General features: G+C 42.5%; 1 protein-coding gene across 4 annotated transcripts in view; it reads right to left on the bottom strand.

Annotated features, from left to right (window-relative positions):
• Positions 1-3,329, bottom strand: part of LOC112225422 (OX-2 membrane glycoprotein) — a 30,661-nt gene extending 27,332 nt beyond the window's left edge. Inside the window, exons 1-3 of one of the 4 annotated variants that reach the window (XM_024389382.2) lie at positions 3,137-3,329; positions 1,321-1,399; positions 809-1,129 (exon numbers count right to left, since the gene is read on the bottom strand). In XM_024389382.2, the coding sequence (XP_024245150.1) occupies positions 809-1,129; positions 1,321-1,399; positions 3,137-3,211 (475 nt within the window). In that variant the 5' untranslated portion in view covers positions 3,212-3,329. Of the gene's footprint in view, positions 1-808; positions 1,130-1,320; positions 1,400-2,697; positions 2,877-3,136 lie in introns of those variants that run through there. The other 3 variants (XM_024389383.2, XM_024389385.1, XM_024389384.2) reach the window with 3 other exon arrangements.
• Positions 3,330-12,887: the final 9,558 nt, after the last annotated feature.

Here is a 12,887-nt window from a genome sequence, read left to right as displayed (position 1 = left end):
GTACATACAACCGGCCTCCCAACCGCAGACCACATGTAACCAGGCCAGGACCTCCACATCCAGCTTCTACACCTGCGGGATTGTCTGAGACTAGCCACCCAGATAGCTGATGAAATGGTGGGTGTGCAACACCAAATCATTTCTGCACAAACTGTCAGAAACTGGCTCAGGGAAGCTGATCTGCGTGCTCGTCGTCCTCGCAAGGGTCTTGACCTGACTGCAGTTTGGCGTTGTAACAGACTTCAGTGGGAAAATGCTCACCTTCGATGGCCACTGGCACGCTGGAGAAAATGTTGCATGTTGGTGTTTTCAGTCTTTTATGTCCAACAATTAAATAAAAATCACCAGCCAGTTTGGGAACCCTGGTACAGAGGTTTATCAAAAGAGGAGTGAATAGGGAAAGACGTGTGATTTGTTTTTGTAATCTGCAGATAAGTAGCATGCACTGAGAGTTCACTGAGAACAACGTAGGGCACCAAAAAAAAAAAAAAAAGGATGTGCAGAAAATAAAGTCTAAATTTTATTCAGAAACAATAACAAGCTCCTCTTAAACTTTATCAGAGTGCCCAAGCTGCTGACCAGAACATTCAGTCCTTTCTTTCTGTTCCTTTCAGTCATATTAACTCCTCTAAGATCACCAATTCAGAAGGAGGGAGGGAAGGAGGGCAGGAAAGAGGCACACAGGAAAGGGAAAATGATGAAACAATGATTGGCACATGCTCATGTACTCAGGTGTAACCCTTAGACTACTATCAAAGAGTGACACCGCAATGGCACAGAGTCAATCTGAATGGTCTCCTCTACTTACATGTGACGGTGAGGCATGTGTGTCCCTCCTGCGATCCCGCCGGGTACAGGTCAAAAATGCATGTGTAGCAGCCTTCGTCTCTGAAGCCCACCCTGCGGATGGTGATGGCTGAGGTGTCCTTGGGGGAGGGGGCCAGCTCGACATGCTGCTGGCCGCTCACGCTGTCCTTCTGGCTGGGCTCGTAGGTCAACAGAGTCTTGTTCTGGACATCCAGCCAGCGCACCTGTTTAAGGGTGTCCCCACGCCCCTTGGATACCATGCAGGACAGAGTGAAGGGGAGCTGCACTGGGGCCTCCACACGCTCAGGAGCCGTTACCTTGCCTGGGACACGAATAGGGGTGGGGACAACAGGGTTTACAGATCAGTCAAACAACTCATGCACTTGTGGCATGTAAAATGTCTAGCACTGTATACAACATATTGGTTGGTGGAAATGTGCATTGCCACAATATATGTGAACTTCCTAATAAAAATTAAAATGTGTCAATATTTTGTGTGCTATGTCCACTCACAATGCAGTCTGACCACCATCAGTAGGGACACACACAGCTGCAGGCATCGCATCAGGGAGGACTCACACATCATAGTCTGCTTTGGGCAGAGTAGAGAGGCATTGGACTGGGGGACTGGGGTCAAAGTGCAGGGCATCATTCCATCATCAATGGATCAGCCACGCCCATTACACACAAGCCTTTCCTTTGATTCAATGGTTGCCATGCTCTACCAGACCGAGGCTACAATTGAGTCCATTGAGGACAAATGATCATGAACCCAGCATTTGCTTTTAAAATATCCAATTGAATAAAGCCACCTCAAAAGAAAAACAAAGGCTGTTTTGAGTTTTGCCTAAAATGGAAAGGGGTGTGTTGTAAAATGCAATCGCTTCACTTTCTTGAATAAGATTAGGCCACTTGCCAGCTTTGAAATAGTTATTGTGAAAAATAACCTGTTATCCTATGAACACTTAGACCAGTGCTTTCAAAACTTTGGGCTGCGCCCCCACTATCAGATTCGGCAGGAAGGGGTTCAGAGGTACAGGGAGATGAAACAAATGGAGAAAAAAAAAACTTGATTTGACCAATAATTCATAAAAAACAAGTTCCCATCTCAAGAGGTCAAATAAAGAACAACACTATGTGCCTATTAAGTGCGAGGCCAATTCCAAGGTAACAGAGTGATGCTGAGACTCAGATTTTTCACTTTAAAATGTATGCCAAACAAACACCAATGATTCAAGTTAAACAAACCATGCAACTCTATCCACAAGGACGACTTTTAACAATTTACAGACACTTAACAAAAACTTGAAAAACAGTGCAGATGCAAAGTCTGGTTATCATGTCTAGCCTGTCTATGCATAACATCGTTGACATGTTATGCTAGAATCAATTCGTTTCCCCATCACAAAACACCAGCAAATGACCACAAAGAGTAGAACCAGCTCACCTGCTTTTACACTATGATTTGACTATTATGTCTTCAATGTTTCTTTTGAAACGAATATTTAAAAAAGGAATAGTTTCACCATATTAAGATGAGTTCAGTTCACAAAACAGGGTTTACCTTAAAATGAGAGACAAAAGTAAATGAATCACATTAAATAATCTTCAGAAATTAATTTGTCAAAGCAACAAAATAACTAGCTTTGCAATGATGGTAACTTGAGACATTTTGTGGTTAAAATCGTCCCTAATGTCACAGAGGGTGCACCAAGGGACATGTCAAAATGCAGAATCCTTATTCACATTAAAAAAAAACGACTCTCCGTGTGGTCTATATTAAAGTGCACTTCATTTAATAAAAGCTTTTAAAATTCAATATTGGATTGACTGCATCATCCTGAAACGTTCTCTTATACAATACATTTAACAATACATTTAATAGTTTACCTCTGTGTGTGGTGTAGTCTGCGGGCGTTACTTTGATAGCAAGATTGCACACTTTACTCTCACGGTCGGTGTATTTCATTGAATCTCTATTACGGGTGTATTTAGAGCTGGTCCGGGTAAAATCCCGCCTACCTGTGAGAGTCTACTCAAATCAGGACGGAGTGAATGGACGGGTTAGTTGTTACAAAACTAAACCGACGCGTGCGCAAGCAACTATGTTTCTTATGGACAGAAAAGAGCAGAGGCTCTGAGCTGTCCGATCAGGTCCATTGTCTACTTGCGCAACTATGGGGCAAAACAAATTGGTTTAAATTGTTGACAACATGTAAACTATATTTCGTCTCCAATATATTTTTTTAAACAAACACATTTGAACAATTACATGACATCTGTCAAAACAAGCTATAGTATCAAGAACAAGATGAAAGGAGCTACTTACAATTCCCCACATGGGAGTTTTGTCAATCTTGCTTGTAATCTGGCCATCCAGAATCACAGAAACATGCTGTCCCATGGAAACACAGACATTGTTTTCGTGACGTTGTCCGCTAACCCATCTATATGAAAGGGCATTGGGCAACAGAGGAAAAGACCGATTTTGTCGTAATGCATGAAATTGTAGGTTTATGTCATGGTGCCAACACTGGTCATGCTTCGGGTCAAATAATTGCATGTCCTTTTACCGCACTTGTGTACATAATAGTGGTGCTGACAAAAAGGCACTGCTATCACTCAACAGCTTGTGGAGTGGGCAGGCTGCCCTTTAGTGCTGCGTATTGAAAGTTCAAAGGCATATACAGTAGCTTCGGTTTACTCCTAGTAGTCCAGCTGATAATTGTTCAATTTTATGACAACTATCAAACTTGTTACACTAATACTAGATACCTTACCTTGAGACATTTTAAAATATTAGAGGCAGTCTGGGTAGCCTGTCAGTCAACCATTAAAATGTCTGCCATCCTGATTTCCTGTTAGTAGAAAATAGGGTAAAATCAGTCCAAACAATATAAGGTTGATTTTGCAAATATGGACACTTTTGTACGTAAAATGTTTTTGAAAATAAAACCCATTGAAACGTATTTTCTTCACTCTGTATGGAAACAAGATCTAAGTAACTGAGACCATACTTTTAAGAATATAATGATTTTTAAAAATCGGTTTCTGAATACCAAAGGGGAAATAAAATATGCTATTTTAGTTGAAAAGGTCATTACAGAAATTGTACCTAAGGTATTTTGTATAACATTTCACATTATATATATATATATATATTTTTAAACTATTTTGAAGTTTTAATTATATGTATTCATCATTGTCATGTCTACATATGCCTTGATGATACTCAGAAACATATATTTACCAAATCAAAATGTTAAGATTATTCCTAAAATATAAAATATTAAGAACATGCATACAGTATCAAGGTTAACATATGGGAAAAATAATCAATATCAGTTGTAATTGACTTAGTATTGTGGTAATGACAGAGTGTGGGGAAAATTACATATCATATACAACTGATGAAAAATACCATTAAATATTTTGTCACAGTAATTTTATTGAAGATATGGGACAGACCATAAAAAAACTCAAAAAACTAAAAGGTCACATGCCTCAAGAACTTAAAGAATATTTTATAACAATTTGGGATTCAATGCATTAGGCATAAATACAAGGTTGGAAACACTAGTTGACATTAAACAAATTATTGGTCACTGGCTGCAGTCTATTGATTCAGAGACATGAGACAGGTGTGTGCTCACTTAAGATGAGGTTTTGCCCTTAACCCCCTCCGGACATAGACATAATTGATATGGGCAGAATGCTTAAATTCTTGTCAATCTAACTGCACTGTCCAATTTACAGTAGCTATTACAGTGAAATACCATGCTATTGTTTGAGGAGAGTGCACAGTTATGAACTTGAAAATGTATTAATAAACCAATTAGGTACATTTGGGCAGTCTTGATACAACATTTTGAACAGAAATACAATAGTTCATTGGATCACTCTAAAACTTTGCACATACACTGCTGCCATGTAGTGGCCAAAATCTAAATTGTGCCCAAACTTTTTCTTTGTATTATCTTTTACCAGATCTAATGTGTTATATTCTCCTACATTCATTTCACATTTCCACAAACTTCAACAAAGTTTTTCCTTTCAAATTCTATGAAGAATATGCATACATCTATCCTTGCTTCAGGTCCTGAGCTACAGGCAGTTAGATTTGGGTATGTAATTTTAGGCAAAAATTTGCAAAAAGGGGTCTGATCACTCTATTGCTTAACGAGAGACCAAATTTCCTCCCAGACGTCGCCATCAAGCATCACATGCCATTTTGTCACTGGATGAGGCTCAGAGACAAGCCCAAGCACATTTTCTGGTTGGTACTGTACCATACAATGTCCTCTCTCATTGGCCAAAATAATCGGTTGGCTCCCTCACGACTCATAGTTTTTCAATATCTTGTATAATACCAGGGTAAAGGGTCAATATCATATTTCACAACACACCACTTTCCAATCAGTCTCTCAACACACCAATTTATTTTCTCTTGAGGTATCTTTTTTTTGTTTCTTAAGATACTCTTGGTATCTTATAGGATCTTGTTTGATTTCGTTTAAATACACACTACATTACCAAAAGTATGTGGACACCTGCTCGTCGAACATCTCATTCCAAAATCATGGGCATTAATATGGAGTTGGTCCCTCCTTTGCTGCTATAACAGCCTCCACTTTTCTGAGAAGACTTTCCACTAGATATTGGAACATTGCTATGGAGATTTGCTTCCATTCAGCCACAAGAGCATTTGTGAGGTCCGGCACTGATGTTGGGCAATTAGGCCTGGCTCGCAGTCAGCGTTCCAATTCATCCCAAAGGTGTTCGATGGGGTTGGTGTCAGGGCTCTGTGCAGGCCAGTCATATTCACCCACAACAATCTCAACAAACCATTTCTGTATGGACCTCGCTTTGTGCACAGGGGAATTGCAATGCTGAAAGAAATGGTCTGAAACAGGAAGGGGCCTTCCCCAAACTCTTGCCACAAAGTTGGAACCACAGAATTACCTAGAATGTCATTGTATGCTGTAGTGTTAAAATGTCCCTTCACTGGAACAAAAGGGCCTAGCCTGAACCATAAAAAACAGCTCCAGCCCATTATTCCTCCTACACCAAACTTATCAGTTGGCACAATGCATTGGGTTGGGTAGCGTTCTCCTGGCATCCGCCAAACACAGATTTGTCCATTGGACTGCCAGATGGTGAAGCGTGATTCAACACTCCAGAGAACACGTTTCCACTGCTCCAGAGTCCAATGGTAGCTAGCTTTACACCAGTCCAGCCGACGCTTGGCATTGAGCATGGTGATCTTATGCTTGTGTGCTTCTGCTCGGCCATGGAAACCCATTTCATGAAGCTCCCGACGAGCAGTTCTTGTAATGACATTGCTTCCAGAGCCCGTTTGGAACTCGGTATTGTGTTGCAACCCGAGGACAGACCATTTTTACGTACTTCAGCACTCCGTGGTCCCGTTCTGGGAGCTTGTGTGGCCTACCACTTCACAGCTGAGTCGTTGTTGCTCCTAGACGTTTCCACTTCACAATAACAGGGCAGCTCTATTAGGGCAGACATTTGTCACGTTGAAAGTCACTGAGCTCTTAAGTACCAGCCATCCTACTGCCAATGTTTGTCTATGGAGATTGCATGGCTGTTTTCTCAATTTTAAACACCTTTCAGCAACCGATGTGGCTGAAATAGCAATGTCCGTACTGTGAGACGCCTAAGACAGCGCTACAGGGAGACAGGATGGATAGCTGATCGTCCTCGCAGGATCGGAACATCAAATCAAAGTTCATTTGTAACGTGCGCCGAATACAACAGTGAAATGCTAACTTACAGGATCTAACCAATAGTGCAAAAAAGGTGTTAGGTGAACAATACGTAACTAAAGAAATAAAACAACAGTAAAAATACAGGCTATATACAGTAGCAAAGCTATAAAAGTAGCGAGGCTCCATACAGACACCGATTAGTCAGGCTGATTGAGGTAGCATGTAGATATGGTTAAAGTGACTATGCATATATGATGAACAGAGAGTAGCAGTAGTGTAAAAGAGGGGTTGGCGGGTGGTGGGTGACGGGACACAATGCAGATAGTCCGGTTAGCCAATGTGCGGGACCACTGGTTGGTCGGCCCAATTGAGGTAGAATGTACATGAATGTATAGTTAAAGTGACTATGCAAATACGATAAACAGAGAATAGCAGCAGCGGAAAAAGAGACAATGCAAGTAGTCCGGGTAGCCATTTGATTACCTGTTCAGGAGTCTTATGGCTTGGGGGTAAAAACTGTTGAGAAGCCTTTTTGTCCTAGACTTGGCGCTCCGGTACCGCTTGCCATGCGATAGTAGAGAGAACAGTCTATGACTGGGGTGGTTGGAATCTTTGACAATTTTTAGAGCCTTCCTCTGACACCGCCTGGTGTAGAAGTCCTGGATGGCAGGCAGCTTAGCCCCAGTGATGTACTGGGCCGTACGCACTACCCTCTGTAGTGCCTTGCGGTCAGAGGCTGAGCAATTGCCATACCAGGCAGTGTAGAAACTTTTGAGGATCTCAGGTCCCATGCCAAATCTTTTTAGTTTCCTGAGGGGGAATAGGCTTTGTCGTGCCCTCTTCATGACTGTCTTGGTGTGTTTGGACCATTCTAGTTTGTTGTTGATGTGGACACCAAGGAACTTGAATCTCTCAACCTGCTCCACTACAGCCCCGTTGATAAGAATGGGGGCTTGCTCGGTCCTCCTTTTCCTGGCCCCACCTGGCCAGGTCTCTGATCTCCACACTATAGGCTGTCTCATCGTTGTTGGTGATCAGGCCTACCACTGTTGTGTCGTCTGCAAACTTAATGATGGTGTTGGAGTTGTGCCTGGCCATGCAGTTGTGGGTGAACAAGGAGTACAGCAGGGGACTGAGCATGCACCCCTGTGGAGCTCCAGTGTTGACGATCAGCGTGGCAGATGTGTTGCTACCCACCCTCACCACCTGGGGGGCGGCCGGTCAGGAAGTCCAGGATCCAGTTGCAGAGGGAGGTGTTTAGTCCCAGGATCCTTAGCTTAGTGATGAGCTTTGTGGGTACTATGGTGTTGAACGCTGAGCTGTAGTCAATGAATAGCATTCTCACATAAGTGTTCCTTTTGTCCAGGTGGGAAAGGGCAGTGTGGAGTGCAATAGAGATAGCATCGTCTGTGGTACAGTTTGGGCGGTAAGCAAATTGGAGTGGGTCTAGGGTTTCTGGGAAAATGGTGTTGATGTGAGTACTTACCAACCTTTCAAAGCACTAAATGGCTACGGACGTGAGTGCTACGGGTCTGTAGTCATTTAGGCAGGTTGCCTTTGTGTTCTTGGGCACAGGGACTATGGTGGTCTGCTTGAAACATGTTGGTATTACAGTCTCAATCAGGGACATGTTGAATATATCAGTGAAGACACCTGCCAGTTGGTCAGCACATGCCCAGAGCACACGTCCTGGTAATCCGTCTGGCCCCGCAGCCTTGTGTATGTTGACCTCTTAAACTTTTTTGGGATGAGGGCAGCATTTGGAATTTTGGATGAAAAGCATGCCCAAAGTAAACTGCCTGCTACTCAGGCCCAGAAGCTAGGATATGCATATAATTGGTAGATTTGGATAGAAAACACTAAAGTTTCCAAAACTGTTAAAATATTGTATGTGAGTATAACAAAACTGAAATGGCAGGCGAAAACCTGAGGGAAATCCATCCAGGAAGTGCTATTATTTTGAAATGGGTGTTTTTCCATTGAAAGCCTATCCACTATTTAAAGGGATAGGACCCAGATTCAGTTCCCTATGGCTTCCACTAGCTGTGAACAGTCTTTAGACATTGTATCAGGCCTATTTTCTGAAAAATGAGGGAGATTGGGCAGTTTCAATGAGAGGCCAGTGGAAAGTCCCCAACCTGTTTGGTGCGCAATCTTTGCAATCTTCTTTTATATTGAAGACGCTATTGTCCGGTTATTTAGGCTAAAAATCTGAGGATTGATTAAAAACATTGTTTGACATGTTTCTACGAACTTTACGGATACTATTTGGAATTTTCGTCTGCCTCGTGACCGCATTTGAGCCATTGGATTACTGAACAAAACGCGCCAACCACGCGTTTTTGGATATAAAGAGGGACTTTATCGAACAAAACAAACATTTATTGTGTAACTGGGAGTCTTCTGAGTGCAACCATACGAAGATCATCAAAGGTAAGTTATTAATTTTATTGCTATTTCTGACTTTTGTGACTAATCTACTTGGCTGCTAACTGTTTGTAATGTTTTGTGTGCTGAGCGCTGTCCTCAGATAATTGCATGGTTTTCTATCGCCGCAAAGCCTTTTTGAAATCTGACACGGCAGTTGGATTAACAACAAGTGAAGCTTTATTTTGATGTATTGCACTTGTGATTTCATGAAAGTTAAATATTTATAGTAATTTAATTTGAATTTGACGCTCTGCAATTTCACCGGAAGTTGTCGAGGTGGGACACGACCATAAGAAGTTAAAGGTCTTACTCACATCGGCGTGAGAGAGCGTGATTACACTGTCGTCCGGAACAGCTGATGCTCTCATGTATGCCCCAGTGTTGCTTGCCTCGAAGCGAGCATAGAAGTGATTTAGCTTGTCTGGTAGGCTTGTGTCACTGGGCAGCTCGCGGCTGTGCTTCCCTTTGTAGTCTGCAATAGTTTGCAAGCCCTGCCACATAAGACGAGCATCAGAGCCGGTGTAGTATGATTCAATCTTAGCCCTGTATTGACTCTTTGCCTGTTTGATGGCACAGCAGGATTTCTTGTAAGCTTCTGGGTTAGAGTCCTGCACCTTGAAAGCGGCAGTCACTGTGGGGACGACGTCCTCAATGCACTTATTGATAAAGCCAGTGACTGATGTGGTGTACTCCTCAATGCCATCAGAAGAATCCCGGAACATAGTCTGTGATAGCAAAACAGTCCTGTAATTTAGCATCTGCCTCATCTGACCACTTTTTTATTGACCGTGTCACTGGTGCTTCCTGCTTTAATTTTTGCTTGTAAGCAGGAATCAGGAGAATAGAGTTGTGGTCAGATTTACCAAACATCACACCTGCGGGACAGGTACAGGTTGGCAACAACACACTGCCCGAGTTACACCAGGAACGCACAATCCCTCCATCAGTGTTCAGACTGTCCACAATTTTATTTTTTTATTTTACCTTTATTTAACTAGGCAAGTCAGTTAAGAACAAATTCTTATTTTCAACAACAGCCTAGGAACAGTGGGTTAACTACCTTGTTCAGGGGCAGAACGACAGATATGTACCTTGTCAGCTTGGGGGTTTGAACTTGCAACCTTCCGGTTACTAGTCCAACGCTCTAACCACTAGGCTACCCTGCCTAGGCTACCCAGCCAATAGGCTGAGAGAGGCTGGACTGAGGGCTTGTAGGTCTGTTGTAAGTGATGAGGTCAAATTGGGGTCATGATAGGGGCTGCACCAAATGTTTGGTTTATTATAATAATTGATTATGCTTTTGTTGTATTAATAGAAAGGGAGGGGCTATGGGACCCTCCTCCTCCACATTTATAGAGTCATAGACTACAGATCAACAATATATACAGTGGGGAGAACAAGTATTTGATACACTGCCAATGTTGCAGGTTTTCCTACTTACAAAGCATGTAGAGGTCTGTAATTTTATATCATAGGTACACTTCAACTGTGAGAGACAGAATCTAAAACAAAAATCCAGAAAATCACATTGTATGATTTCACCTACCAACCAGTAAGAATTCCGGATCTCACAGACCTGTTAGTTTTTCTTTAAGAAGCCCTACTCCACTCATTACCTGTATTAACTGCACCTGTTTGAACTCATTACCTGTATAAAAGACACCTGTCTACACACTCAATCAAACAGACTCCAACCTCTCCACAATGGCTAAGACCAGAGAGCTGTGTAAGGACATCAGGGGTCAAATTGTAGACCTGCACAAGGCTGGGATGGGCTACAGGACAATAGCAAGCAGCTTGGTGAGAAGGCAAGAACTGTTGGCGCAATTATTAGAAAAGGGTAGAAGTTCAAGATGACGGTCAATCACCCTCAGTCTGGGGCTCCATGCAAGATCTCACCTCGTGGGGCATCAATGATCTTGAGGAAGGTGGGGGATCAGCCCAGAACTACACGGCAGGACCTGGTCAATGACCTGAAGAGAGCTGGGACCACAGTCTCAAAGGAAACCATTAGTAACACATTACACCGTCATGGATTAAAATCCTGCTGCACACAAGTTCCCCCTGCTCAAGCCAGCGCATGTCCAGGCCCATCTGAAGTTTGCCAATGACCATCTGGATGATCCAGAGGAGGAATGGGAGAAGGTCATGTGGTCTGATGAGACAAAAATAGAGCTTTTTGGTCTAAACTCCACTCGCCATGTTTGGAGGAAGAAGAAGGATGAGTACAACACCAAGAACACCATCCCAACAGTGAAGCATGGAGGTGGAAACATCATTCTTTGGGGATACTTTCTGCAAAGGGGACAGGACGACTGCGCCATATTGAGGGGAGGATGGATGGGCCATGTATCGCGAGATCTTGGCCAACAACCTCCTTCCCTCAGTAAGAGCATTGAAGATGGGTCGTGGCTGGGTCTTCCAGCATGACAACGACCCTAAACACACAGCCAGGGCAACTAAGGAGTGGCTCCGTAAGAAGCATCTCAAGGTCCTGGAGAGGCCTAGCCAGTCTCCAGACCTGAACCCAATAGAAAATCTTTGGAGGTAGCTGAAAGTCTGTATTGCCCAGCGACAGCCCCAAAACCTGAAGGATCTGGAGAAGGTCTGTATGGAGGAGTGGGCCAAAATCCCTACTGCAGTGTGTGCAAACCTGGTCAAGAACTACAGGAAACGTATGATCTCTGTAATTGCAAATATTAAGTTCTGCTTTTCTGATGTATCAAATACTTATGTCATGCAATAAAATGCAAATGAATTACTTAAAAATCATACAATGTGATTTTCTGGATTTTTGTTTTAGATTCCTTCTCTCACAGTTGAAGTGTACCTATGATAAAAAATTACAGACCTCTACATGCTTTGAAAGTAGGCAAACCTGCAAAATCGGCAGTGTATCAAATACTTCTCCCCACTGTATATACACATTATAAGGTTTAAAATTGTTTCACAGTTCTTTTCTAGTCTCCGCCTCTTATAAAGAAACGGTCTGGGAGAAAAGTTACTTGGACATACCACTATAAATGAACTTGAGGAGTGGACATTTACTGCTAAGCCTTTAGATAACACTGCAATTATGTTTGTATAGCTGTGGATGCATGGGCTTGGTCTCATGAGTAGAAGGTAATGACGTAGGCAGTTACATCACAGGGGGTTGACTGCAAGCATGATAAAAGCAACTTGGGACTTTTTCTATTAAGTGTTCCTTATTTGTTAAGTAATTAAAACGGAGCACAGAAAAACAGAATAAACATTTGGCGAGCTTGCCAGGAGGGAGTGAGTGCAACGCCACTGGACGGAACCTGAACCCCCTTCTCTGATCACCAAATTATAATGTAAGCAGTCAACTGTTATATTGAAGTCCATAATTTATAAGAAGTGTGTGTTCAGTGTTTCGCTGGTATGTAAAAGTGCTGCCTCCCACTTGTAATTGTAAAAGCAAAGGAACCTAAAATGTGCATGTATAAGTCAATGAATGTGTGGTAATTGTTGTATGTCAATGTGTGTTATATGTTATATGTATTAAGAAGAGTAGCTCGCCTTCTAGCTCGTTGGGGGTGCTGGGGTAACTTCCGGAAGGGTACTCAAGAGTAGTTAGGGATCAGAAGCTTTATCTAGCGTGACAGTTCTGAAACAGGCGATAACCTATGGGGCACCTGGAAGATAGGAATAATATGTTGTTTGCCCTTATGTGTTTGTTGTGAGTGAAATGCGCAGTGGGTGAGGAGATTTGGTCTGAGGACTGAGAGCCGTTAAGTGGATTTTTGATAAGGAGGAGGACGAGGAACAGTATATAGATAAAGGCATTAAATTGGAATAGTATAAGAAAATGATTTTTGGAAGTGAGGACGGCAGGAAGGAGTTCTGTCATTGATAAAGATAATACCTATAAGACGTATATTACCCTACACCCTGAGGAACTAG

Source organism: Oncorhynchus tshawytscha, linkage group LG26 (genome assembly GCF_018296145.1).
Source record: "Oncorhynchus tshawytscha isolate Ot180627B linkage group LG26, Otsh_v2.0, whole genome shotgun sequence".
Lineage (NCBI taxonomy): Eukaryota > Metazoa > Chordata > Actinopteri > Salmoniformes > Salmonidae > Oncorhynchus > Oncorhynchus tshawytscha.
Note: the sequence above shows the minus strand (reverse complement) of the source record. Positions and strands in the feature narration are given on the sequence as shown.